The 25,960-nt window shown below is 43.5% G+C and overlaps 1 protein-coding gene and 1 long non-coding RNA gene across 11 annotated transcripts in view; one reads left to right on the forward strand and one right to left on the reverse strand.

Annotated features, from left to right (window-relative positions):
* BLK (BLK proto-oncogene, Src family tyrosine kinase) overlaps window positions 1–25,960 on the reverse strand; it is a 70,831-nt gene that overhangs the window by 12,497 nt on the left and 32,374 nt on the right. For 5 of the 9 annotated variants that reach the window (XR_003208764.2, XR_012378088.1, XM_025873744.2 and 2 more), the window contains exons 2-6: window positions 9,195–9,303; window positions 6,479–6,530; window positions 4,553–4,646; window positions 3,492–3,590; window positions 2,217–2,320 (exon numbers count right to left, since the gene is read on the reverse strand). Coding sequence is in view for 7 of the 9 variants with exons in the window: in XM_025873744.2 (XP_025729529.1) it covers window positions 2,217–2,320; window positions 3,492–3,590; window positions 4,553–4,646; window positions 6,479–6,530; window positions 9,195–9,302 (457 nt within the window). In the remaining 2 variants the exon portion in view is untranslated. Of the gene's footprint in view, window positions 1–2,216; window positions 2,321–3,491; window positions 3,591–4,552; window positions 4,647–6,478; window positions 6,531–6,830; window positions 7,540–9,194; window positions 9,304–13,711; window positions 13,857–25,960 lie in introns of those variants that run through there. The other 4 variants (XM_025873746.2, XM_025873748.2, XM_073892522.1 and 1 more) reach the window with 4 other exon arrangements.
* LOC112825669 (uncharacterized) overlaps window positions 13,971–25,960 on the forward strand; it is a 17,077-nt gene continuing 5,087 nt past the window's right edge. The window contains exons 1-2 of one of the 2 annotated variants that reach the window (XR_003208766.2): window positions 13,971–14,057; window positions 25,409–25,487. This is a non-coding gene — a long non-coding RNA (uncharacterized lncRNA). Of the gene's footprint in view, window positions 14,058–15,955; window positions 15,980–25,408; window positions 25,488–25,960 lie in introns of those variants that run through there. The other variant, XR_003208767.2, reaches the window with a different exon arrangement.

Raw genomic sequence — 25,960 nt, forward strand, 5'->3', positions numbered from 1 at the left:
TCCCAGGGTGTAATGAGCAGCTCTCTTGGTCCCACTTTCGCTGTTCTGGTGCTTCTACTCACTGCAGTTCTCAAGCTGTGATGGAGCTGAGGGACAAGGCTGGAGGGGTGCTCCCACTAAGCAGAACCTCTCTCTCCTCTCATTGCCCCAACCACAGGGAACCAACTTGCAGCCCAGCCACCGTCTCTGCCCTTCCTCCTCTGATGCCACGGTCACCACCTCCTCTCCAGTTAAAAATTGGCCATAAGGATGTACGAGGTCCTTATGGGCCATGTCCTGATGAACAAAGGCTTTCTTCACATTGCTTGGGAAATTTCCTTCCATCAGCCCATGACAGGCTAGCTGGACACACTGTAGAGCTCCTGCAGCCTCTTAGATGATGTGGGCTCTGACCCTCTGACCCCTGTTCACTGTTGGCCTCATGGGAGTCACTTCCTCCCTTAGGGACTCAGTTTCCTCACCTTTCAAATGGGGGTATTGGCTCAACATCCCAAAGATGGCAAATATGTACCATATATAATAAGGTTCGGAGCAGCATGTTCATAACAGCCCCAAGCTGGAAACAGCCCATGTCTCCCAACATTAGAAAGGAGAAACAGCTTACAGAATATTCATATGCTGGGTTCTATACAGCAGTGAAAATGAACGGACTACTGTCCTCCTTGACAACATGAGGGGACCTGTTATGGGCTAGACTGTGTCCTTCCTAAATTCCTGTGTTGGAGCCCTCACCTCCAGTACCTCAGAATGTGACTCTATTTGGAGATGAGAGCTTTAAAGAGGTAACTACTGAAGTCATCGGGGGTGGGGGGCCTAACCAATATGACTGGTGTCCTTGTTAGAAGAGGAGATTAGGACGCAGACTGAGGACAGACCAGGTGAGGACACAGGGAGAAGCCGGCCATCTGCAAGCCAAGGAGAGAAGCCTCAGGAGAAACCAACCCTGCTGCCACCTCAATCTTGGACTGCCAGCCTCCAGCATCATGACACAGTACATTTCTGTGAAGCCCCCCAGTTTCTGGTACTTTATTACAGCAGGTCTAGCAGATTAATATAGAATGTCACAATGTCGAGTGGAAGGGACAAGACATACAAAAATAAAAAATGGTATGATTCCACTTGCATAACGCTGGAAATATATAAAACATGGGTGGCAAGGAAGGATTTCCCTAAAAGTTGGGGCATCTAGGTGGCTCAGTCGGTTAGGCGTCTGCCTTCGGCTCAGATCATGATCCCGGGGTCCTGGGATCGAGGCCCGCATCGGGCTCCCTGCTCAGCAGGGAGTTTGCTTCTCCCTCTCCCTCTCCCTGCTTGTGTTCCCTCTCTCGCTGTGTCTCTCTTGCGCTCTCAAATAAATAAATAAAATCTTTAAAACAAAGAAAAAAAAAGAAAAGAGGATTTCCTTAAACACTGAGATAGCAGTGACCTCTCTGGGGGGTGGGTAGGTTGAGTCAGAGAGGGGCACAAGCAAGCAGTGAGAGGGGCTGTGGACGTCTGGAATGTTCGCTCTCTTTGTGGCTGCACAGGTGTTTACCTATTATGGCTATAATTATACCCTCACTTATAATTTATGCAGCTTTTATAAGTTTTATATGTCAAAACAAAGGAACTTTAAGAAGGAAAGGAGAGAAAAACGAATGAAAGAGAAAGAGAAAGCCCGGTGGCCTGTGGGCGGCGGCGGCAGAAATGTTTTGCTCCGTCGGGGGTTTTGAATCCATGAGTGCTCCCAGTTCTCCACAATGGCCACCCCCCTTCTTTCATATCTAGCTATGGGCCATTCTCCAAACTTCTGTCACCTTCCAGGCTCCTGTAATTGCCTCTGGCTGAGATGATCTCTAAGGAGTCTATTGGCTCCCAAATCCTTTGATTCCAAAAGGTGGCTCTGGGTCACACCCCTTCTCCCGACCCTGCCAGCCTCAGTGTCCCTGTTGAGCCAGAGATGATGCACAGTGGCCTGGGCGGGAGCAGCCCTCCAACTGCCTCTCCTCCCTGCGCCCTGTACATTTCCAGCCCGGCCAATGGAGACCTGTTGGTGCCACAGCCTCACACTCAGCTACTGGGCACTAGACGGGCTGTCCAGGCAGGTCCTGAATTGACAGGGAGACAGGAGACCCGGAAACCACCGGGTTCCCCTGGCTGGCATTCCCCTCCCAGAAGCAGTCTCGGGGGGCTTCCTGGGGCCTGCACAGGAAGGGTGTGCTGGGGGCCATGCTTACCTTTGTTGGTTTCACTCTCTCTGATAAGAAAGGAGCCCGCCTTATTGATTGGAGCCAGAAGCTGCCTCTCAGCATCTTTCCGGCTAATTGATCTAAAGAACCATCTGGAAAAGGGCAAAGGCAGGCAAACCTCAGAGGCTGGTCACGCTTCTCGGAATATTCTTATCTGTACCTCCCTTCTAAGCTGTATGCCCCCCCCCCAAAATAAAATAGCGTTTTCCTGTTTTCAGGTTTACCCTGAACTAACAACACTTCTCATATCTTGATTCATGAAATGCCCTTTGGCCCCTGGGCCCCCTTTTCTTTTCACTTCCCATCAGCAGATGGACTTAATGTTTTCTTGAACCGAGAACAATTTTGGGGTGCCCTTTGTTAATTCTACTCTGGGAGAAGGCACCCAATCACTTTCTCTCAAAGCACCCCCCCCCCTCCTTGAGGTGGAGTCTGAATTCCACAAAGTACTGTGACTCTCAGAGCACAGATTCCTGCCATGTTGCTCTCAAGCATGGACCAGTCAGTGTGGAAGTAAGAACCCATAGCCCCACATACTGTTCCAGGGAGAGGCATAGGGCTGGGAGTGTCAGACAGAGAACCCTCCCAAGGGTGACCATCGCTGGATGAGGGATACCAGGTGAGGCCACTAACCTGGTTCCAGGACTTCGCTCATGAGTTTGATAGACTCTGAGCTCTTTCAGGGGAAAAGCCACATCCTACTCATTCTTACAGCTTTCTCAGTATTAGGACAGGGTCAGAGTCTGGGTCCTGTTTGCTCAGTGCGTGCTGTGGGAGGGAATGAGTGACTGGTGCTGTGTGGAAGTGGGTTATTAGGATGCTGGGGAGCACTGCTCTCTGGAGGCCAATTCTGGATGAGGCCACCACGCTGTGAGTCCCCCTGAGGTCTCCGCCCCTGAGGCCTGCCCACTGGAGGCATGGGAGGAGAGGGAGCTGATCACCAGGCCTCGATGTTAGCTTGCAAGGCCATAGGCCAGGAGGGATGTTTCCCTCCAAGTGAGCCAGGGGAGGGGCAGCTCCATTTCCCAGATGGGAAGAGTGAAGTGAGCACGGAGGGGTGGCTCCCTGAGCACGAGGTGGTCTGGGACGGCGGATAAGCCCACCCTGGCAGTTCCAGTTGGTGCCCCTTTCCTGTTCCTTCCACGCTGGGCTCACAGAGGCTCAGCTTTCAGCCACCTTCTGACCCCTCCCTGCCCAGCAGACCCCAGAGCAGAAGCAGCAAGAGTGCCTCTGCTTTGAGGGGCCTTCCATGTGTCCACCTACTTTTCCACTTCCAAGGTCTCCACTCGGGCCACAAAGTTGCTGGGCACGTAGCCTTCTCTTCCGGTGATGAGAGACCTGGCCAACCACCAGTCTCCAACTCTACGGAGGAGGAGGGAAAATGAAAATGGCAGAGTAGCTCTTGTGGGCCTCTCTTGGGGGGCCGCTCACAGCCCTCCCCCCACTCGGATTGCATCCCTGAGGCGGAGCAGTCATGGAGGGCAGATGAGAGGAAACGTGTACAAGTTGCTCAGTGAGGGGGGGTTGCTAACTTGCTGAGCATATCACAGCCTAAGCTGCCCCTGGTCCAGGTAGGAAGGGGATGATGCAGCCTCCAGGGGAAGAGTTTGTCCAGACAGCCTGACCACCCCAGAGGGCCCCTGTCTTCTGTGAGTAGCCTTCCTCTTGATTAATGGGACAGATCGAGAGTTCAGTGAGGGATTTGGGACTGGACGGGAGGAGAGCTGCTGCCCAAAGCAGGAGCCGGGCAGCCCACGTATGCCCAGAAGGTTGGGGTTTTTGTGGTTTTGGCTCAAGGTCATCACAGACCTTCAAGAACAAAAGCAGAACCTCAGGGCTCCACAGAACAAGCTGGGTGTTTGAGAGAGAGCAGACTTTGAAGGAGTTTCTGAGAGGGAGCACTGGAAATCAAGTAAAGTTGATTTCACAAGTTGAATCCTGTGCAAGGTCTGGTCTGGCAAAGGGGATGCACAAAGTTGTGGCGGGGCCACCAGGCAAGCGCTGTCCCCATCAGGAGGGCTTCACGGAAGAGGTGACTTTTAAGGTGGGTTTTGAAGGAAGAGTAGGATTTTGACAGTGGGGCAGGAGATAGTGAATGGGAACCACCTTGTGAGAAAGACTTTGGAATGGTAGATAGAAGGAAGACGACTTGGGTCAAGGTGAAAAGAAATGGCCGTGACTGGGCTGGGGGTGGAGTGATGGAGGAGATACTCATGGAGGGTGGGGGTGGGGTGAGGTGAGGAGGTGGACGGCTGGGTGGCCGTGCTGCTGTGGTAGGGAGCCACAGAGGCCTCTGACCACAGAGCTGCATTCCAGAAACTTACTCCTTCAGTATCTGTAGCTTCTCCCCCTTCAGCATCTGCAGGTCCCTGTCATTCACCGAGCTGTAGTTGTACAGGGCCACCACGAAATGCTCCTCTAGAACGAACAAGGAAGAGATGGGCACTGCTCAGGCCCAGCAGAGTGAGGGCAGGGGCTGGATAAGTCTGTGCTGTGGGCCATCTCTGGCTGCCATGAGGTCAGGAGGATGCAGGCACAGAGGGGAAGCTGTGGTGTGCTTTCTTGCTCACCGATGCAGCAGAAGACACTCCTGTCTAGCAGAGGGACCTCCTGACCTTGCTGCCGGGAACAAGGATGGGCTGCCCCACAAAGCCTATCCTGTCTTCCCCTCTGGTCTCCACATAGAAACTCTAAGGCCTGGCCAGCGCCACGCTCTCCAGGAGCGGCTAGCCCGAAGATCTAGGGAGATTGGCTGCGTTGGGCTGATGGCTGCCGTCCCAAGTTTGGGAACGAGCATTGGCTGATTCCTTATTGCCTCGAAGGCACATGAGCTTCCCTTCTCTTCCCCTTACCCAGCTGAGCCAGCTGCTTCCCCTTCCTCAGCTGCCCCTTCACATCTATTCCAAGGGGGTCTTGGAACATGGCAGCCGTAACCTTGACCTGTAACCGTGCCCAAGGCCCTGTCACAGTGTGCCTGGCAGGCGATACCCCTGACTTGCTGCTGGTCCTGGGAGTGGACATCTGGACGACCACGGCCAGTGAGGAAGGCCTTTCTGAACAGCTCTGGGGAGCCAAGAGCCACTGGAAAATCACTTGGAGACCACCCAGCTTACCTGGGAGTAGATGACTCAGCTTTGTCACCTATGTGTGGTGTGACGGCTAGTCACCTCCCTATGGGGGGGAAGGGGGATTGGAATAGATGACAGCCCCCCCCTCCAGTTCTGAGATTCAAGTTATTGCACCAAAGGCAGTTAGTTTATTGTTTTCCCCAGGGCTTCCTTGCTGGGGCCGTGAATCCCCCTTGTAGGAAGTGATGGACAAGCCCTGTGGTAATTAACTGCATCCCCAGCAGGATGAGAAACACCAGGTAAGATAGCTCATCTGGTTTCAGCATCTTGCTCAGGAGTTTGACAGACTCTGAGCTCTTTCAGGTTGAGGAGTCACGTCTTATTCAATTTTGCACCCTCCCCGGTATTTGGACAGAGCCAGGCTCTGGGTACTGTTTGCTCAGTGCATGCCGGGTGGGGGAATGAGGGATGCAGGCTCTGGCAGAGCTCCTGGTGCTCCTGCAAGCCAGTTCTGAAGGAAGCTATCATCCTGTGAGCACCCCCCCACCCCAAGGTCCAAACCCCTGACCCAGGAGGGCCAGGATCACTCTTTATGCAACCCCCCTGTCCTACCCACCAGAGTGGCAGTAGAGACTGGGGGTAAGGGAGGGTCGCCTGAGTAGTCAGAAGGTCAATAGCAGCTTTTGAAAGTGGGGAAGTGGGCAGAAAGATGGTGCTTCCATACACGGAACAGACTCAGGGCAGGAGGGAAGACGCAGACCCATCGGCCCTCGCCCTTTGAGGTTGGGAGTTAGAATCTTTGAAAACTTGGGTTTGTTTTTATGCTGTTTGTATTTACTATAATGTTTTTCTTTTTGTCTCATTTACAGTTTGTAAAGTCCTTTTTTTGAAAAACAAAACCCAGAAAGCCCCCCAGGCTCAGATACAGGAACTGGGGCTTGGTTCCTGGAGGGAACCCCAGGGGCAGGGGCAGGTGAAGCCTGGGGCAGAGCTGGGCCACATCCCGCACTGTGCCTGGTTCAGCCCCCTTCCACCACAGCCTCTTCCTCTCTGACCCTAAAGGGGCTGCCCTGTCCTCTCCAGGAAGCTGCTCCCAACTGGGCCCCTATTCTGCTTGCACGCAGTCCGGGCCCAGAGCAGATGGCCTGTAGAGCCTCAGCTTCAAAAGCAGCCCCTTCTTACCTTGATCCAGGCACGTGTCCAGAGGTGTAGGAGCCAGGTGGTTAAATAGGACCTGGAGCAGAAACACACACACACACACAAGCACATGCACACACACACACTGCATTAGTTCAGCTTTGCTGGGCAGGGAACCTGTTGCACCTGTCAGCTGTGTGCCTTGTAGGGAATGGCTCTTTCAACAGGAGGTTGCACAGGGAAATTGTACACGTGTGTCACAACTCCTCAGGGGCCAATGTCATCTCACATGACCCCTGGACCATATATGGGGTCAGAGGAGGGGTGTGTGGGGATGCCCCAGCGATGTAAGAGGCAGCTATAGAATCGGGGGGCGGGGGTTGGAAAGTCAGATCACCTGGATTCAAATGCTGACTCTGCCATTGAATGATGAAGCTGCAAAAGGGTATTTGTTCTTAGGGAAAATCATTTTAAAAGCACAATTCCCTAAAACTCAACAAATCTATCCCTAGGTATATACCCTGTAGAGAAACTTTTGCATGTGTGTACCCAGAAACATGTACGAGAATGCTCCCAGCAAAAATTACAATAATATGTAAGTATTGTAAAGGGTGGAAGTCATCCTTATGACTAATGACAGAAAAATAGGCAAACTGGGGCACAGTCATGCAAGGAAATGCTACATACGCCACTGTGCGAGTTCCTGAGCTCTAGCTACGTGCATCAGTGTTGATGAAGGTCACAGACATAACGGAGATCTGACAACCGAGGGTCAGAAGAATACATGCTGTTTGATTCAATTGATTGAAAGTTCATAATGGGCAAAATTAAAGTAAACAGGCTTTAGGAGTGTGCACATGTGATGATACAAAGAAGCAAAGCTCAGGAATGATAAACACATTCAGGGGAGGGACCTGCGGGGAGGGATGGACTTGGGGGGACAATGGTCACTTCTCCTGAAGGTCAGAGGGGCTGCGATGGGTGTTCATTTCATTATTCTTTTAATCTGATGGATGTGTTATGCATATTCTTTGTTTGCCTTCCATATTTATTGAGCACAATTTTGAAGTAGCATTTTGCCAAATGGTATGTACAGTCTGGCTCCACTGAAAATATAAACACATAATATAAATAACATCGAGAATAGGCAATTTTTAAAAATTATTATGTTATGTTCATCACCGTACATTACATCATTAGGTTTTGGTGCAGTGCTCCACGATTCATTATTTGTGTATAACACCCAGTGCTCCATGCAGACTGTGAAGGCAATTTTTTTTAATTATTATGTTATGTTCATCACCGTACATTATATCATTAGTTTTTGATGTAGGATAACATCGAGAATAGGGTGTGGGGGCAGGAACTCTGAAGTGCTAACTCTGGGTATCGCTGGCTATTGGGATAATGAGTATTTATCATTTTCCCCATAATTAGTATATTATGTAATTTTTTAAAAGTAAAAACATTGAGGCACCTGGGTGGTTCAGTCTGTTGAGCATCTGCCTTCGGCTCGGGTCATGATCCCAGGGTCCTGGGATCGAGTCCGGCATTGGACACCCTGCTCAGCGGGGAGTCTGCTTCTCACTCTCCCTCTGCCCCTTGCCCCTGCTCATGCTCTCTCTCTCTCAAATAAATAAATAAATAAATAAATAAATAATCTTTTAAAAAAATAAAGTTAAAAACATTCCAGGCTCTATAACTTATTAGCATGTAACTTTGGGGAAATTACTCAGTCTAAGTCTGAGTGTACCCCAGCCATCATTCACTCATTCAACAAACATCTCATTGTTCTGTGCCAAGCCCTGAACTAAGTTGGGACACAGATAAAATACCTTGTTTGTCTAAGAAATGGGATTAGCAATCCCCACGACCCATCAGGTCACTGTTGGACTAAAGTGATGACCAGTTGAATGTGCCCCTGGAGGTAGAGAGCAAGAGAGCGGGTTCCAGGCATGACTCCCAACTGCCCCAAAGATAGGTGGCCAGTGTCACAAACAATCATCTAAAAATGCCTCTTTGGAATGCAATAGCCTCCGTGGAAGTGTGCTACGTGCTCTGTAGACAAGTCAGAATTGCATCTCAGGCTCCACAGGAACCTGAGGGTTTGCTGGGGAGGTGTGAATAGGTTTAGGATTCCTCATCCCTGGAGAGTAAGCTTCTTAGAATGCTGACAGCAGTGCCGTGAAGGGGGCACTGATGTCCAGGAGCTTCTGGGTAGGGATGGGGGCAGCAGATGTTGCTAAATCCCTCAGACCCTTTCCCACCACACCCTCTTCTCGAGCTGACCTTTTTGATTTTTTTTTCTCTTCAAGGCTGCACTTGCAAAATGAGAACTGGTTAAGAATTATTGGGGACTACCCATGCCCGGTCCTGTGCTAAGGGTAGTATGTACGGAATTGCATGGTTGTATATACATCACATATTGTTACAGCCCTATCAGAAAGGCACTTTCACTATACCCATTTTACAGATGCAGAAACTGAGGCATAGGGGAGTTAAGTAATCCGCTTCAAAGCACACAGCTGTTCGATGTAAACACCGGCGATCCGGCTGCTAAACGTTCTACTAAACTGCCACACCAACATGAGGTGGTGCCACGTTTGGTGGCAGGGGCAAGGAGCCGATTTGTCAGAGCCCTGAATTAGTTAGAGATGGCCCCGAAGCTGGCTGGAAACAAGCAGCAGCCTCCAGAGAGCCTCATGTGCTCTCTGCTCTCCTCCCCCAACCCCACCTTCATCTGGGAACAGCCATCACTCACCAGGGGTGGCAGTGGTGGGGGGTCTTTGCTCTGGGTGCTGACCTTCACAGGACTCCATTGGCCCTTACTCTTCTCCTTCACCTGCTTTTTGCTGCTCACCACTCCCATCCTGGCAAAGAGCACACAGCAGATTGGTGATGTGACTAGGTCTTCAGAGCCTCAGTACAGAAGAGCTCCCCCAGCCCCGTCCGGATGGCCAATTAGAAAGAAAGGGAGGAAGGAGGGAAGTGGGGGGGGGCAATGAAGGTCAAAATAAGAACATGGAGTCAGTAGGGGGTCTGGCAGGCTAGGCTTGCATCGTCTTTTTTTCTCCAGAGCAGGAAGAAGGGGTCCAGAGAGGAGGAATGACGAGGTTTAGGTCACAGAGATCATCCGGTCTGAGTAAACTTCCAGAAACTGATGGGGTGGACCCCTCTGCCCTGGGGACAGGAGCCCGGGCATCCAGAAAGAGTCTGACAACCTGTCTGGTGGTCTGGGTTCTAGTCTTCACTTTGCCACGGGAGGCATTACATGGGAAGTTCACGTTCCTCTCTGAGCCCGTGTGAGAACATGTGTGATTTTCTAAGAACACTCAGATTTTCAGGTGAGAGGCTATAAATTCAGGGCACAGTGATGGTTCAGGCATCTGAGGCCAACTGTCTCTTCTCAGTAATCTCAGGGAAACTTCCTTAGAGGTGAGAGAAATATAGCCAAGATTTTTCTTGGGTAAAGGATCCTAGAATGACAGAAGTGGGGAAACTGCTAGAGACCACAGCCAACATCACCATGACATCAGCACTACCTCCATTCCAGGGGTGGTTATTTAGCAAGGGCTTACTCTTGACCAGGAACTTCACAAACCCTGTCTCCCATCATCCTTTTCACTCTAAAGTAAATGTAAGTAGGTGTTATCACTGTCCCAGACTGAGGTTTGACAAGTTCAATAGCTGGTTCACGGTCACTTAACCTTTGAAGAGCCAACTCTGGAGCTCTGGCTGACCCCACACCACCATACTCCACCTCCCACCTGGCCTATCCCCAAGATGCAGACATTTAGTTCCTGCTCTTGTCTGAAGGGCTGTGTGGTTGATGGAGAGTTCCTGACGGCTTTCGGATATGTTCACAGCATCTCTTTGATTCCAAGATGTACCTTTTTTCACATTTCAATATCTCTGAAACCATGATGTATTTTATAATTGATGATGGTTCATAAAGTAATTAGCAGCATCTTTTTCCCCTATGTTAGTGATGCATAAAATAAAGGCTAGCCTTCCAAACAGCGGTGTCTTAGATTTAATGAAACGCAGTGGTACTTTTCTTCCAGAAAGTTGAAAGCGCATGTTTCATATCACTTCCCTTCAAACTCACCTTGAAGAAAAGGAAAACTATAATAATTTTAAATATAAGACAGAGAGCCACAATAACAAATAATCCATAAGTACTTTGTTGGAGTACGCCTTGTGTACAGAGCATTCAATACCTCACATTTGTAAAAGAACAGGACTTTTTTTGTTTTTAAGTAGTTTCTTTATGTCAGTTCAGATAAACCTTAGCAGCAAATGAAATCATCTCAGTTTTCAGAGATTTTTTAGTATCAGAATTTTGCATAAGGGATCATGGGTTTCTATTAAGAATTGATACTGAGCCCCGTGTCACGTCAGGCTCTCTGCTCAGCAGATGGTCTGCTTCTCCCTTTCACTTTCCCTCTGTACTCTCCCCACCCCTCAGATAAATAAATAAAATCTTTAGAGGGGAAAAAAAAGACTTGATACTGAATTTTATCAGGTACCTATTGAGTATCTCTTCATCTGATAATTTAATTTGTTGCTGTGATGAATTATGTTGATAAATTTTCTGCTACTGAAACTTCCTTCCATTCTGAAATAAAAGCTATTTGGTTACAATTCATCAGTCTTTTTGATACATAGATGGATCCTATTTGCCAATATTTCAAATGAGAATCAATATTCCTGAATGGGTTCTGGGTATGAGGAGTTAACACTAAGATGATGCTGGCTCCATAACATACAGGAGATCTGTCCACCTTTTTTCCTATGGCCTTGAATTGTTTTTTTATTTTTTATTTTTTTGGCCTTGAATTGTTTAATAACCCTGGGACTCTCTGTTCTTTAAAGGCCAACTAGAACTTACTAGTCATCTGTTCTTGGGGTCTTTTTAAAAAGTAGATATTCAAGTAAATTTCCAATTTCTTTTATAGGAATTTGTCAGTTCCCATTTTTTCTCCTCCTCGCACCATTTTGATGATTTATATGATTTATTAGTAGAAATTTGATTTCCTCCACGTTTTCCAGTTTGTTGCCATAAAGTTTTATGTAGTATTGTCTTGTAATTATTTTAACCACTTCTCTTTCTTATGTCCTCTTTCTAGCTCCTAATGTAAATTAAATGAACTTTCAATAATAATTACAATTTTTAATATTATAAAATTTATCTGAAGTTTTCTCTGACCAAATAAAGTTTTATCTAGCTTTAAAATGATGAAAAAGAAGACTGTAATCAAAACAGCATAAAATTGGAGTAAGAATAGACATATCATCAGTGGAGCAGAATAATGAGTATGCAAACAGATTCCAGTGCATTTGGAACTGCATATATGAAAAAGGTAGCATTTTACTTCAATGGGGAACTGATGGTTTATTTTAATAAATGGTATTAGGAAAATGGCTGTCTACTTAGAAGAAAAGACAATCGGACTCCTACCTCACACCATATTAAAAATAAATTCCACGTGTACTGAAAAAAATATTAAAAATTTTACAAATTTTAATTGAAAGAAAATTTAGGAGACTATATATATGACCCAGAGTTTGGAGATAACAATTAACAATGATAGAATAGCCAGAAGCTGAAAGGATAAAAAGACATGTTGATAGCAAAAAGACAAATTTATAAACGTGAAAGGTATTATATGGTAAAAGAAACCATTATGAAGTCAGTACCTGAGCAATAGATTGGGAAAAAGGCATACTGCAGATAAATGTGTTTATAATATACACAGAGCTCATGAAAATTAACAAGAATATGGGTCTAACATACAACCCACTCAATAGAAAAATGAGTAAAGATTGTAAATGTCAGTTTATCCAACACAAATCCCACTAGCTAAATAAACATGTGAAAAATGTTGAAATTACTTACTGATGGGGAAATGCAAACTAAGATAATAAAATAATCACACTACATCAATAGGATTGGGAAAAAAATGAACGATAATACCAATTGTTGATGGTAAAGCAAGGGAGAATTATGTTTTCATACATTTTTGGTACAAAAGTATTTATTATAATTACTGTTCTTTCATCTCTTCTTCCCCATTGTATTTCCAAGATCAACCCTCAGTGAGGTCTGGGATCTTTGTCTTACTCATTGCTGAATCCAAATTGCCTGGCAAGGAGTAAGGACTTAATAAATATTTATCAGACAAATAAAATATGAAATATTACTGTGTAGAAATTCAGTTTTATTAAAATTTAAAAATACATATATCTTTAAATTTACAATCCCACTTCTGGGAATCTCAGAGACTAATCAAACATCATTATATAGGAATATATGAGATATGAAAACGTTTATTACAGCAATCTTTGTAGCTACAAAAGCAAAACAAAAAAACCCTGTAACGGCTCACCCATTTGGGGAATTATTGAATAAATATGCATTCTAAAATCTCTAATATATTACACAAGTTTTAAAAAGAATGTACTAGATCTTTACAAGTGAAGCTAAGAGGAATTTCTAGAACATGCTGTTACATGAGAAAAGCAAGATGCACAGAGGTGCATGAAGTTAATCCCATATTTGGAAATACCAAAGAATAAGAAAAGAAACCTCTATGTAGACACATGCATACATTTTTATGTTACATGAAGAGAGTTTTGGGAGGATGAACACAAAGTTATTTACTCTCACTATTGGTGGTGAAAGTAGAGACAGACAAGGGAGGTGGAAAACAAAAGAAAACAAAAGCAAATTATAAAAATCGCGTGCGCGCGTGTGTGTGTGCGCATATTGTAGGTGTTACTGGGAAGCAGTGCCTCAAAAAGATACTTCCTAAAATGTTAATGCTGTTTACCTCAGGTGATAGGACTTCATGTAACTTTTACCTTCTTTCGTATAATTTTACATGTTCCTTGAATTCTTTAATAGGAAGCATGTATTATAGGTACAAGCAGAAAAAGAGAATACTAGTGACTTATCCAGCAACAGAGAGGGACAGGCCTGGAGCCAGGACCAGCCCCAGTTCTTAAGAACAGCCACTGAGCAACCACCAGGGCTGCCTGAGCCTCACCCTTTCCTGACCTCTGGCTCAATGAAGGGTCAGCAAACAGTAGCTTCTAGAATTTTCCCAACTTGGAGTCCTGCTTCTGCCACTGCCCAAATGATCAGCCATATCTGGTCAGCCATATTGCCACCAATTTTAAACTTCCTGAGCAAATGTTTATGTCCGCTTAACATAACCGAACATTTAAATATTGACAAAAAGTAAAATTCCTGAAATCAAATCACCCACTACTTACACTTCTTTGTCCTTCGACTCCTTAGCAGTGTATATACAGATGACTTTTCATGGTTTCTATACATATTAGGTTCTCTATGGGTCCCTCCACCCCAATAGCTCTGACTGGAGACTAGAGTTACTCAGGGGGCCATGTGACGACCAGAGCTGTGTCTGGGTGCTGGGGCTGCCACCCTGCTGTGATATTTTAAGTTTCAGGCTGGGCGGAGCCAGGAAATGAAGAAGTCCATGCAAAACCAAAGTGTAACACGTGCAGGTCCTGGGTGGCTCCAGGGGCTTTGCTGCACCAAGAAGACATTGGCCTCCATTCCAGTGGTGAAGGAGGGAAGGATGGATGGAAGAAAGGTGTAAGTCTGTGTGTGTGTGTGAGAGAGAGAGAGAGAGAGAGACGGAGTAGGGAAGGAAGGAGAGAGGGTGTACACGTGTGAACCTGTGCATGTATCCATGTTGCGTGTGTGTGCGCGTGCGTGTACGTATGCGTGCATGCGTGTGTGCGTGCGCGCGTGCGCGCGTGTGTGTGTAGTGGGGGGCAGCTAGCAAGAGGACGAGAAGGTGAGGCAAGGGACTTCTGTTTGTTTATTTGGAATGGATTCTACGCCCCTGTGCAGACTTTGACCAGAGCAGGGAGGTCAGTGTTTGCCCCAGGGGAGATGCTCAAAGCCTGACACACAGCTGCAGCCTGACAGGGGATGTGGTGGAGGCAGCAACTAAAAATAGAGAAACTAGAAACCCTTTATTTACAGTTGCCCAGCAGTTTACAGGTAGAAAAGCACTTGGCATATATGATTTATTTGATATTCATGAAAGCATCGATAGGTTGGTTACAATTATTCTCATTTTATGGCTGAAGATAAGAGCGGCAAGGTGGCTCGCTAAGGTTACACTGAGGTGGCAGAGCCAGGAGCTCGAGTACTGCCTGGAACTCGCTGCTCAAAGCAGGTGCACAGGTGGCCCTGCCTGGGGCTCCATCCCCCTGACCCACAGTTCAGGTTCAGGTTCAGATACCCTGTTCTCTCCTCCATGAGGGCTGCCACCTGCCTCGGAAGCCATCCATCGAGAGGAGAAACCTCCAGGTTTGCTGCTGGAACAGGGAGGTCTGGGGGCTGTGTGCCCTTCTGGAGTTCGGGCACACTCAGGCAGACTTCTCCCTACTCCTGGTGCAGTGCAGGGAGTCAGGGGTTCAAGGAACCTGGACTCAAAAGCAAGCTACGTACTAGCCGTGTGAACTTGGGCAAATCCCTTAATCTCTCTGAGTCTCAGTCTCCTTACCTATAAAATGGGGAGGTTTGAAACTTTTCTTTGTTTCATACATAAAGCCTTCCTGAAAAAGCATACTCAATGGTGAATGCTGAAAAAAGTTAAACAATGGATTTTGCTGTTTTGTGGGGAGAGAGCAGTTTTCTACAGAATTAAGCCACGTTATGAAATTCTCAACTACGTCTTGTCTATTTGGCAAATCTTCACCATCTATTTTCAGCCTCTCACAGGTGTTTTTAAATTATGCACTCATCCATCATTATGGGCATAATTTCAGTGACTATTCAACTATTTGTCTTAAATTAGAGGGAAAATGCACCAAAATATTAAACCAATTGTGCAAACACAAATACCCAGGCAAAAATGGTTGTCCTGCCAAGACTGAGCTGCTGGCAGGCGGTCGCAGGCGCCCGTGATGCTGAGAAACTTCATTCACCAGCTGACGTGCTCAAGTTCAAATGCAACATATGGAAAATGTTTTGGGATATTGACACACAAATATGTAGGTTTTCTAAAGGTCAAGACCAACAGCTTGTATATAATTCTCATGGTTGTCAGGCAAACCAACAAGATGAGGGCAGGAAAAGAACAGAAGATAGAGAATGCTAAATAAATATTAACTAGAAGACGCCCAGAGCAACTTGGGTGATGCTTTCCCTCTTCCGGGTTTTATGATGCCCAAAGGTGGCCCTGGGATCCACTGGGATTCCCACCTATTTTTTTAGGAGGGGTTTCTGAGGGCCTGGTGTTGGAAGCCAGGATGTTTGGTGGTGGTGGTGGGCAGGGGCACAAAGGCCAATGTAGATGGGGCTGCTGTGTGGCCCAGAAAACTGTTGATGGCTCTGGGTCCCTCCACCTATTACACTCGCTGCTCCAGAAGACGAGGCATGTTATTTTAGAGGCAGGGGGATGATTTGGCTGAAAAAAAAGTTTCGTGCATGAAGTTATGGAATGCATATAGTTTCATGACAGAAAACTCAGCTTGACTCTGGTTTACTTTTTTAAATAGCAGGTACTATAACGTCTTAAGTACACTGTCATGTTTGAGAGAGACCACGCCGCACAGGAGACAAGAATACTGAGCTCTGAATCCTGGTTTAGCGATTTTCTACTTGTGTATCCTTGGGCAAGTTGCTTAACATTTCTGTCTCTTAATTTGGGGATAATAACTGTTTACAATAGAGTGTTGCAAGGATTAAATTAGTTATTACAGGCTATTGGGCCATCTTGGAACAGTGCCTGGCCTGAAGTCATTGTTTAATAAATAATTTACTATTTTTCCGTGTATACAGATTATCAGTAGTAATCTCTTCAGTAACGGTGTGAGATGGGCATTACTACTTTCTTTCTACAGAGAGATGAACTTGGGACATAAAGTGTCTCTCCAGGTCAAGTAGCTAGTAAACTGTGGGGCCCGCCTTAATCCAGTTCCGACTGGCTTCTAGGTCTGCAATCTGGAAACCTTGCCTTGTTATTTGCTAAAAACTTTACCTTTCTGACTTGACCTGTCAGGCATGGGTCGGCAGCATTGAGGTGGAAGAGGTGAGCCTATCTGCAAAGCCAGGGCTCAGCCCAGGCGTTCGCTGCCATGATGAGATATTGCCTTCCCTTCAGTGAGTTCTCTCTTCCCTCATGGAGTGTTTGCCAACATCCAGGCATTCCAAGTCCTGCCCCCATGAAGTCATTAGTGCCTCACCCATTTCCTAGATGAGAAAAGTATAGTAATGGCCCTGTCACTCTGAATCAGAGAAGAAGCCAAAGAATTTGAATTGAAACCCATTTTTTGAGTCTCAGCTTCAAGATAACTGAACTTGAATGAGGCTACTTCACATTTCCCTCCACATGGGAACATGAAATAGTAGTAGTGTTGGCTCTTAGAGCTCTATATTCTTGTGTTCATTCAGTCACTGTCAACAATGTACTGTGTCAGGCAGACAGAGAGAGGAAACAAAGCAGGAGTCTGCCCCGTGGTACGATAAAGAGGTGAGACATATACCCAAGTGACAACAATTCAAGGTGGGCAGAATTACATACTGAAAAGAGGTTTTGTGAGCTCAGCAAGAAGAAATCACTTCCACCTGGAAGAAAACACTAACTCGACCTTAAAGGACAATTCAGATGTAATATTTTAAGATTAAAACAATTTCAATGAAACATTTAAAAGTATAAAAAGGAGTATAATGAACACCCACATACCCATCACCCACATTCAATAATTGTACATTACTTTCTTGATATTAAGACAAATCACTTTATAAATAAAGGATTGAAACTTTCTGAAATGAAATGAAACAAATGGCTTGAAACATGCTATGTCACTTCCACATACTTTGCATGCATCACTAAAATGTGGAGACATTTCTCACATAACTGCAACGTCGTTATCACACCAAACAAAGCTAACAATAATTCCATGGTATTGTCTAACATCCAATCTGTATTCAGATTTCCCCAACTGTCTCAAAAATGGCTTCTTGCTGTTGGTTTGTCCTATTCAGAATTCAAACAAGCTTCATACATCACATATGATTATTCTATCTCTCCCTCTACTGGAGTAGCCCACAACCCCACTTTGGTTAGTTTCATGCCATCAGTTTGTAAAAACCAGGTTGGTGGTCCTATAGAATGTTCTGCATTTTGGATTTTGCTTCCTTATGATGATTTGTTTCTCTATCTCCCTATTCCTTTTACATAGAGTTAACTCAATGGGTTCCATTAGATCCAGGTTCATCTTTTTCTCGTAGGGATGCCTTATGGAAGGACCATGTGCTCCACATCATATACTATAAGGAGGCTTACACTGTCTGGCGATACCACTTTAGTGATGCTAACATAGATATGGGTTCAAGTGATGCTGGTCTGGTCTCTCCATTGACAAGCTCCTCATCAACACTTCAACTGATGTTTTCATTAGGGGTTACTAAATATTACTAAATACTGATGCTCTAATTCCAACATTCCTTCCACATTTGTTAGTGGGGAGTTGAGAAAGTAAAGGATCAGAAAGAAAAAAAATACCACGCATAATTCTACCAGGGTTGGGTAGTATTTGAATATAGAGAAATAGTGCTTTTCTGGAGACATGGAGATAGGAAACTTGCTCAGGAAACAGGAGTTTTTTCCATTGGCTGGACTGTAGAGCGTATGTCAGAATTATTCAAGAAACCTCAGTTACCACCTTGGGTGATACTTTTAAATACTAGTAGTATATTTGTCCAGTACTGATATAGGAATAGATATAGAGTTATAACTCCTGGCTGAACATGTGGAGCTCCTGGGGCACGTACAAACCCCTCTCCGGGGGCAAACTAGCAGTGATGACTTGCGACATGGTTGTGCTTCTTGGTCAAAGTGGCTGACAATTTAGGCACAGTGAGGAGGAGAAACACATGTGGCTATTTCAACTTTGTACAGTGAAAATATTTCCACAGCGGAAATTAACTCCCCACCATGGTGAAGTTAATAGAAAAGATTTTTGAGTGGTAAAATGTTTGAGGGGGCTGAGCAAGCTTCAGGAAGGAAGACAGCATTCTTGTGAATCTGTGTTAAGTAAAATATAGACACATGTTGATTGAGTCACCCACATTTGATTCTGCTGACATACAGAAGCTTGAAATTTGGTAGGCGTTTAGGAGGAAAAGTGGCACCGTGTTGATATCTAAGTTCTTGTTATAATTACTAGCTTGTGAATAAAATTCCTTTGTTTGGAGACAACATGCAAATTTATATTTTCAAAAAACCCACAGTAGTGATAATTAAAACATGCTACTTATATGCCAAAACATAAATACAACTACTGTTGTACTTTGTATTGATGGGACTATGGATCTTAATCTGCTTTTTAATTTCTAAAATTTTTTAGCATTGTTTTCATTTTTTTAAAGGTTTTTATTTATTTGACAGAGAGAGCAAGAGTGAGCACAAGCAGGGGGAATGGCAGGCAGAGAGAGAGGGAGAAGCAGGCTCCCTGCTAAGGAAGGAGCCTGATGCTGGACTTGATCCCAGTACCCTGGGATCATGACCTGAGCCGAAGGCAGACACTTAACTGACTGAGCCACCCAGGCACCCAGCGTTGTTTTCTTTTAAAAAAAATTGAACAAAAGATCAAATCATGAGTTCATTACTGCCCGATGGAGTCAATCATGCTTCCTTAGCACAATTGGTTTCCAACCTCCGTTTGCAATACAACCAAACTGGGAATTTGCAAATTCCTGAGGCCCAGCCCTAGCAGTTCTGATATTTGGGCCAGGGTGGGGCTCCAGGGTCTCCATTTTTAACAAGTGTCCCCAGTGATAGTGATGCAGACAAGTTCACCAACCCCACTTCACAAAGACCCTTTCTTAATTTGGCTGCAATTTTGGAGTATCACTTGCAAAAAAAGATTAAAAAGACAGGCCTATAGACCTTGGGTATTTCTTCATATGAGCCCCTCATAAATAATGCTTGTAGTTTTCCTGCCAGTAATCCTCTTGTTTTTAAATGAAATGAATTTTTCTATCCTCCCTACCTACATTCCTTACATATTAATATATTTCTGCAAGTTTTTGACATGGGGGAAATAACTTCCCTTTCTGTAATAACAGCTAGCATCCCTATGATACTTGCCAGTTCACAAAGCATTTTCACACACACTGTGTCTCAGAAACTTCAAAATGGCCCTATGAGCTAAATAGATTTGCCATCAGCCACCTCATCCTCAGACAGGACACTGAAGGCAGAGGGGTAAAGAAATTGAGGTGCAGAACAAGGATTTGAGTTTCATCTGTCTTTAAAGCCTTGTTCTCTCCTACTGAGCTCACAGGTATCTTCCTAGGTCTGTCTGTTCACGACTTGGACTTCTTCAAAAAGACACTATCTGGGGCCTCCTGGGTGACTCAGTCAGTTAAGAGTCGGACTTTTGATTTCCGCTCAGGTCATGATCTCAGGGTTGTGAGATTGAGCCCCATGTTGCGCTCTGTGCTCAGCGTGGAGTCTGCTTAAGATTGTCTCCCTCTCCCTCTGCCCTTCCCAAACCCCCCACCCCATTTACAAGCATGCATGTACACACACTTTCTCTCTCTCTAAAAAAAAAGACACTATCCATCATTCAGTCTTTTTGAGCCACCTCTGCAACATTTATTAAACACAACCCAGAGATGGAATGTGTAAACAGAAGGGAGCCTGTGCAGAGAAGCACCTTTATCTACCAGGTTTCAGGGGGCAAGGGTCACACACTTGAACTGGAAAAATTGGCTCTATTTTATGCTTTCAAAGATGAAGCCGGAAAAGATTAAAGACAGAAAAAGAAACGAAGAAAAAGGTCTCAGGCCCCTGACATTGTGGGGTTAATTGTGATCATTGAATGGATCTAGAGACACAGATGTCCAGAGACACAGAGATTTAAAATTAATGTATAAAACTCTTTGTTGTAGGATTTGCCTATTACATGAAAATATGAATGCTAATGATTACTAGTGCAGTGTCTAGTACTCCTTCTTCCTCAAAGCTAGTCAGCTAGATGCTGTGTGCTTTATATATAGTATATCTAGGCCTGACAGCAGACGTATTCCCTCCCATTTTACATACAAAGAAACTGAGGTTCAGTGAACTCTAAGGACTTGCTCAAGACCATACAGGGAACCACATATTTAAAAACCAATTCTACCTGGCTTTGAAGTCTGACTGATCCCACTCTGTTCCAAAGTATGGGAAGTAATGAAAATAAGACACTTGTGATGATATCTGTGAAGAATGTGAAACTGATTCGATTATGTGTGGGTGATAGACAAGTAAAGGTGGATTTGGGTAGGATTTTAGAATAGGAAGAGCATCTTGGAGATTTTCAAGTTATTCATTTATTTATAGTTACTGTTGTAAGTCTCATTCTGGACAGGTTTTGTTATTCCAGGGCCAGGCAAATTTGTCTGAGTGAGCCACCTTACTGAGTAGTGCTAAATAATAGATCAATCTCACATTGAGGAAGGACTATAGTGGCTTGCTTCAGGGTTCTATCTTCAGCCTTTTTTAGTAAATATTTTATCAGCAATTTGTATGCTGTTCATTAGAGCCAGATTAAAAGAAAAATCCCTCAGGAATGAGAGCCTGAAACTAACAAGTTGAATTAAAATAAGAGTAAAAAAGCATGCAATTAAGACTAAAAAGATCAACCAGTGAGGCACCATAGCAGAGAGGCCTGACTCAGTAATAGTGTGTGAGGGACAACACAGTGGGTGTGATGGAGAGAGCACTCTCTGACTTTGGGAACTCACAGAAATGTGTGGAATCCTGTCTTTGCTGCTTAATAGCTGTTTGATAGGCAATGTGATTTATTTACTCCAAATCTCTGTTTTCTCATCTGCATAACGGAAATAGTATGCTTACCTTGCATAATTACTATAAGGAATAAATACAGTATATAAGAGGTTGGCATGTAGATTGTGCTTCATAAAAGTAGCAATTTTTGCCTGGAAAAGACTTAGGTGTGCCAGTAGGTATTAAGTTCACAAATCTGGATACAACCACCATCATGACCACTATGGCCAATAATAGCAACTAACATGATTATTGGTGCCAGGCACTACATTTAGCTTTACAAACCTTGTATCACTTTTTTAGGAAGCCAATCTTATTACCTTCTTACTTATTTCTCACACCTTCAGAAGAGCCCACACAACTTACTCAAAATGAACAGTCTGTCATTCTATTTAGGGAAGGGGTCAATGGGGAAACAGTCTCACATAGCTGCAGAGGAAATTTGTATCAGCTATCAATACAGAACTATGTCCTTTATGCGTAAATATAAACAGTCAACCAAATGTCAAAAGAATCAGAAGAAAATGAGCAATATTAAAGAGAGGATTAAAAATAAACAAATAGAATAATTCAGGAGAAAACAGAGATAGAGTGCAGAAAATAACTTGTAAGAAAACCTTTAATTAGTGTCCTCAGAGAGATTATACAGGATATTGCATAAATTTAACAGGAATATGCTGATATCCTAGAAAATAGCATTAAAAGACTAATATATCAGGAACAGTCAAGAATGTTCACTGCCACCATTCCTATTCAATACCATACTGTAAGTCTGAGCTAATGCAATAAGAAAAGAAGAGGAAATAAAAGGTTTACACATTGGGAAGGAAGAAAGACAACTGTTCACAAATGACGTGACTGTCTGTATAGAAAATCCGAAAGAATCAACAACAAAAAAATTCTCCTGAAACTAATAAGTGATTACAGCAAGGTTGCAGGATAAAGGTTAATATACAAAGGTCAATTGCTTTCTTATATAACAGCAATAAAGCATTGGAATTTGAAATTAAAAACACAATACCATTTATCCCAAACAAATGAAAGACTAAAGTGTAAATTGAGGAAAATGTGAACAAGATTTATATGAGGAAAACTACAAAATTCTGATGAAAGAAATCAAAGAAGACCGAAATAAATAAAGATATGTTCCATGAACAATGACAGGAAGACTCAATATTATTATTATTTTTTAAAGATTTTATTTATTTATTTGAGAGAGAGAGAATGAGAGATAGAGAGCACGAGACGGGGGAGGGTCAGAGGGAGATGCAGATGCCCTGCCAAGCAGGGAGCCCGATGTGGGACTCAATCCCGGGACTCCAGGATCATGACCTGAGCCGAAGGAAGTCGCTTAACCAACTGAGCCACCCAGATGCCCCAGGAAGACTCAATATTATTACTAGGTCAGTTCTTTCCAACTTGATCTATAGATTTAAGACAATATCAATTAAAATCCCAGCAAGTTATTTTGTGAATATTAAGAAACTGATTCTAAAGTTTATTTAGAGAGGCATGATGTAATGAGCACTGGGTATTATATAAGACTGATGAATCACTGAACTTTACCTCTGAAACTAATAATACCTTATATGTTAATTAATTGAATCTAAATTAAAAAATTAAGAAAAAATATAAAGTTTATTTCAAGAGCAAAAGACTCCCAGGATAACCAATACAAAATTGAAGAAGAACAGTCAGAGGACTGACACTACTCAACTTTAAGACTTACTATAAAGATAGAGTGACCAAGATACTGTGGTATTGGTGAATCAGTAGATACATAGATCAATGGAACAGAACAGATGGCCGAGAAATAGACCGCCACAAATACAGCTAACTAGTCATTGACAAAGGAGCGCAGGCAATTCAATGAACAAAGTATATTCTCTTCAACAAACAGTGCTGGAACAAATGGACAGCCACATGCCAAAAAAAATTATACACGGACCTTATATGTTTCACTATAATTAGCTAAAAATGGATCATGACCTAAATATAAAACATGAAATTATAAACTCCTAGAAAATACTATAGAAGAAAATCCAGTTGACTTTGGGCTTGGTGATGACTCTTTTTTTTTGGTTCAAATTAATGATCTTATTTCTATCTTTAATGCTAGCTGAGGAGTCCAAAGCAGACTGATGTACATGGATATGATTTCCAAGAATTAAAAAAAAAAACCAAGCCTTTAAATGATCAGAATGATCCACAAGAGACTTAATAGTGTGCCATAATGAAGCCCAACACTCTTTAAAGAAACAACAACATTCAACATTCACTATAAAAATCAGTGCCTGGCATCCAATAAAAATTAGTAGGCACACCATCCGCAACAACATGGATGGACCTAGGGGGTATAATGCTACGTGAAATAAATTAGTCAGGAAAAGACAAATACCATATGATTTCACTCATATGTGGAATTTAAGAAACAAAACAAATGAACCAAGGGAAAAAGAGACAAAAAACCAGACTCTTAAATACAGAGAACAAACTGGTAGTTACCAGAGGGGAGGTGGGTGGGGGATGGGTGAAATAGGTGATGAGGATTAAGGGCACACTTTTTTTGATGAGCACTGAGTAATGTATAGAATTGTTGAATCATTACATTGTACACCTGAAACTAATATAACACTGTATGTTAATTATACAATTAAAAAAAAGAATAAAATTACTAGGCATACAAAGAAACAGAAAAACATTACTTGTAACCAGGAGAAACATGAATCCACAGGACAGAATCAGAAATTACAGACTGTGTAATTAATCAACAAGAACCTTAAGACAACCATTACAAATTATATAAATAGACTGAAGTGTATAACTGAAAATCATGAAATAGAATAGGAAGAGAAAAAAAAGATAAAAAAGACAAATCAACCTTTTAGAGATGAAAAATGTGATCTGTAAAACAGACAAAAAATGACCTCTAGAAAGGAATAACAGCACATTAGACCCTGTAGAAGAAAGATCAGTGAGCCTGTGGACATAGCAATAGAAACTATCCACAGTGAAGCACAGAGAGATACAAAACTGGGAAAAAGGAACTGGGCTATAGTGAGCAATGAGACAGTATTAAGTGGTCAAAAAACACAATTGGACTATCAGAAAGGGGCTGGAAGAGAAAAAGAAATGTCTGAAGATATGAAAGATGGAAATTCCAAATGTGTGAAAACCGGAAACCCAAAGATTCAAGAAAGTCAATCAACCTCGTGTATGAAGAAAATGACATCAAGTTATATCATAATCAAATTGCTGAAACCCAGTCATAAAGGAAAAAAAATTCTAAAAGCTGCTAAAAGAATAGATACATTATGTTTCTAGAAAAAGATCACAGCAGAAAATCTTTGTGATCTTGGTTTAGGTAAAAAATCTTTTAGAATATAAAACCATATACTTTAGGGACGCCTGGGTGGGTCAGTCAGTTAAGCATCTGCTTTCGGCTCAGGTTATGATCCCAGAGTCATGGGATCGAGTCCTGCAACAGGCTCCTTGTTCAGAGTATAAATATACTTGCAAATGAAAAAAAATGTCTGGAAGCCCTTCACATAAATGAACCTGCTAACAGAGCCACTTCTTGAGAATGAAATTCGCAAGCCAAAAGATTGGAGGACTTTACTTTTTTTTTTAATTTTTTTTCTTTTAAGGTTTATTTATTCTGGAGAGACAGCATAAGCGGAAGGGGCACAGGGAGAGAGAATCTCAAACAGACTCCACTAAGAATAGAGCCCAGTGCAGGGCCCAGAGGGGGCTCGATCTCAGGACCGAAAGCCAAGAGTGCCAGGCTTAACCGACTGCACCACCCAGGTGCCCCAGACTTTACATTTTTGCTCTACATACCTCAGTGCAGTTTGGATTAAACACAAAGCAATACGCTTAAACACATAATACCATTAAATATCATTTTAAAATTAAAATTAAAATATCATTTTAAAATTTAAAATGTAAAGTCAAAAAAAAAAAAGAAAGAAAGAAAGAAAGAAACTAGCCAATGGGGACATGTACCCTTGAGCAACATTGGAAAGGATGAACGAGGTGACGGAATTCTATCCTTTATGTGCTCCATCCAAACTTGGAGGACTCGGCCTCCTCTTATGAATCACATCAAATATGCTTTCCTCTTTACACAAGTAATCTGCTTCTGTTACAGGAAATCCAGAAAGTAGAGAGGAAGACAAAAAATACCTACAACACCGTCATCCAGAGAGATAACCACTGTTAACATTCTGGTACGTAATTTTCCATTGCCATTTAAAAAAAAAAAAAAAGCAAAGCTGGGATCATTATCTACATCCTGTTTGGTGACCTGCTTTAAAAAGAGTGTATCATGGCCATCTGCTCCTGGCATTACCCATTTTGCCTGTAGCATAGATTGCAAGGCAGCAAGGCATCTTATCAGTAAGTTGCACCATACTTATTTTACCCATTGCTTTTGTGCACACCCAAGCTGTTTCCATCTTTTAGTATCGGAAGGAATGCTGCAGGGATGCCCTTTGCTCATGTACTTATCCTTGTTCGTGTCCCCCATTAATCTTGGTTGAGGTTAAAAGTCCTAGAAGTGGAATTGCTAGGCGCAAGACCATAACACTTTGAAGTCTTCTGATCTATTTTGCCAAATCAGCCTTCTTTGAAGTCTTCTGATCTATTTTGCCAAATCAGCCTTCTTTGAAGTCTTCTGATCTATTTTGCCAAATCAGCCTTC

This window comes from Callorhinus ursinus, unplaced genomic scaffold (assembly GCF_003265705.2).
Source record: "Callorhinus ursinus isolate GAN/ISIS: 27379988/994484 unplaced genomic scaffold, GSC_fseal_2.0 scaffold4, whole genome shotgun sequence".
Classification (NCBI taxonomy): Eukaryota; Metazoa; Chordata; class Mammalia; order Carnivora; family Otariidae; genus Callorhinus; species Callorhinus ursinus.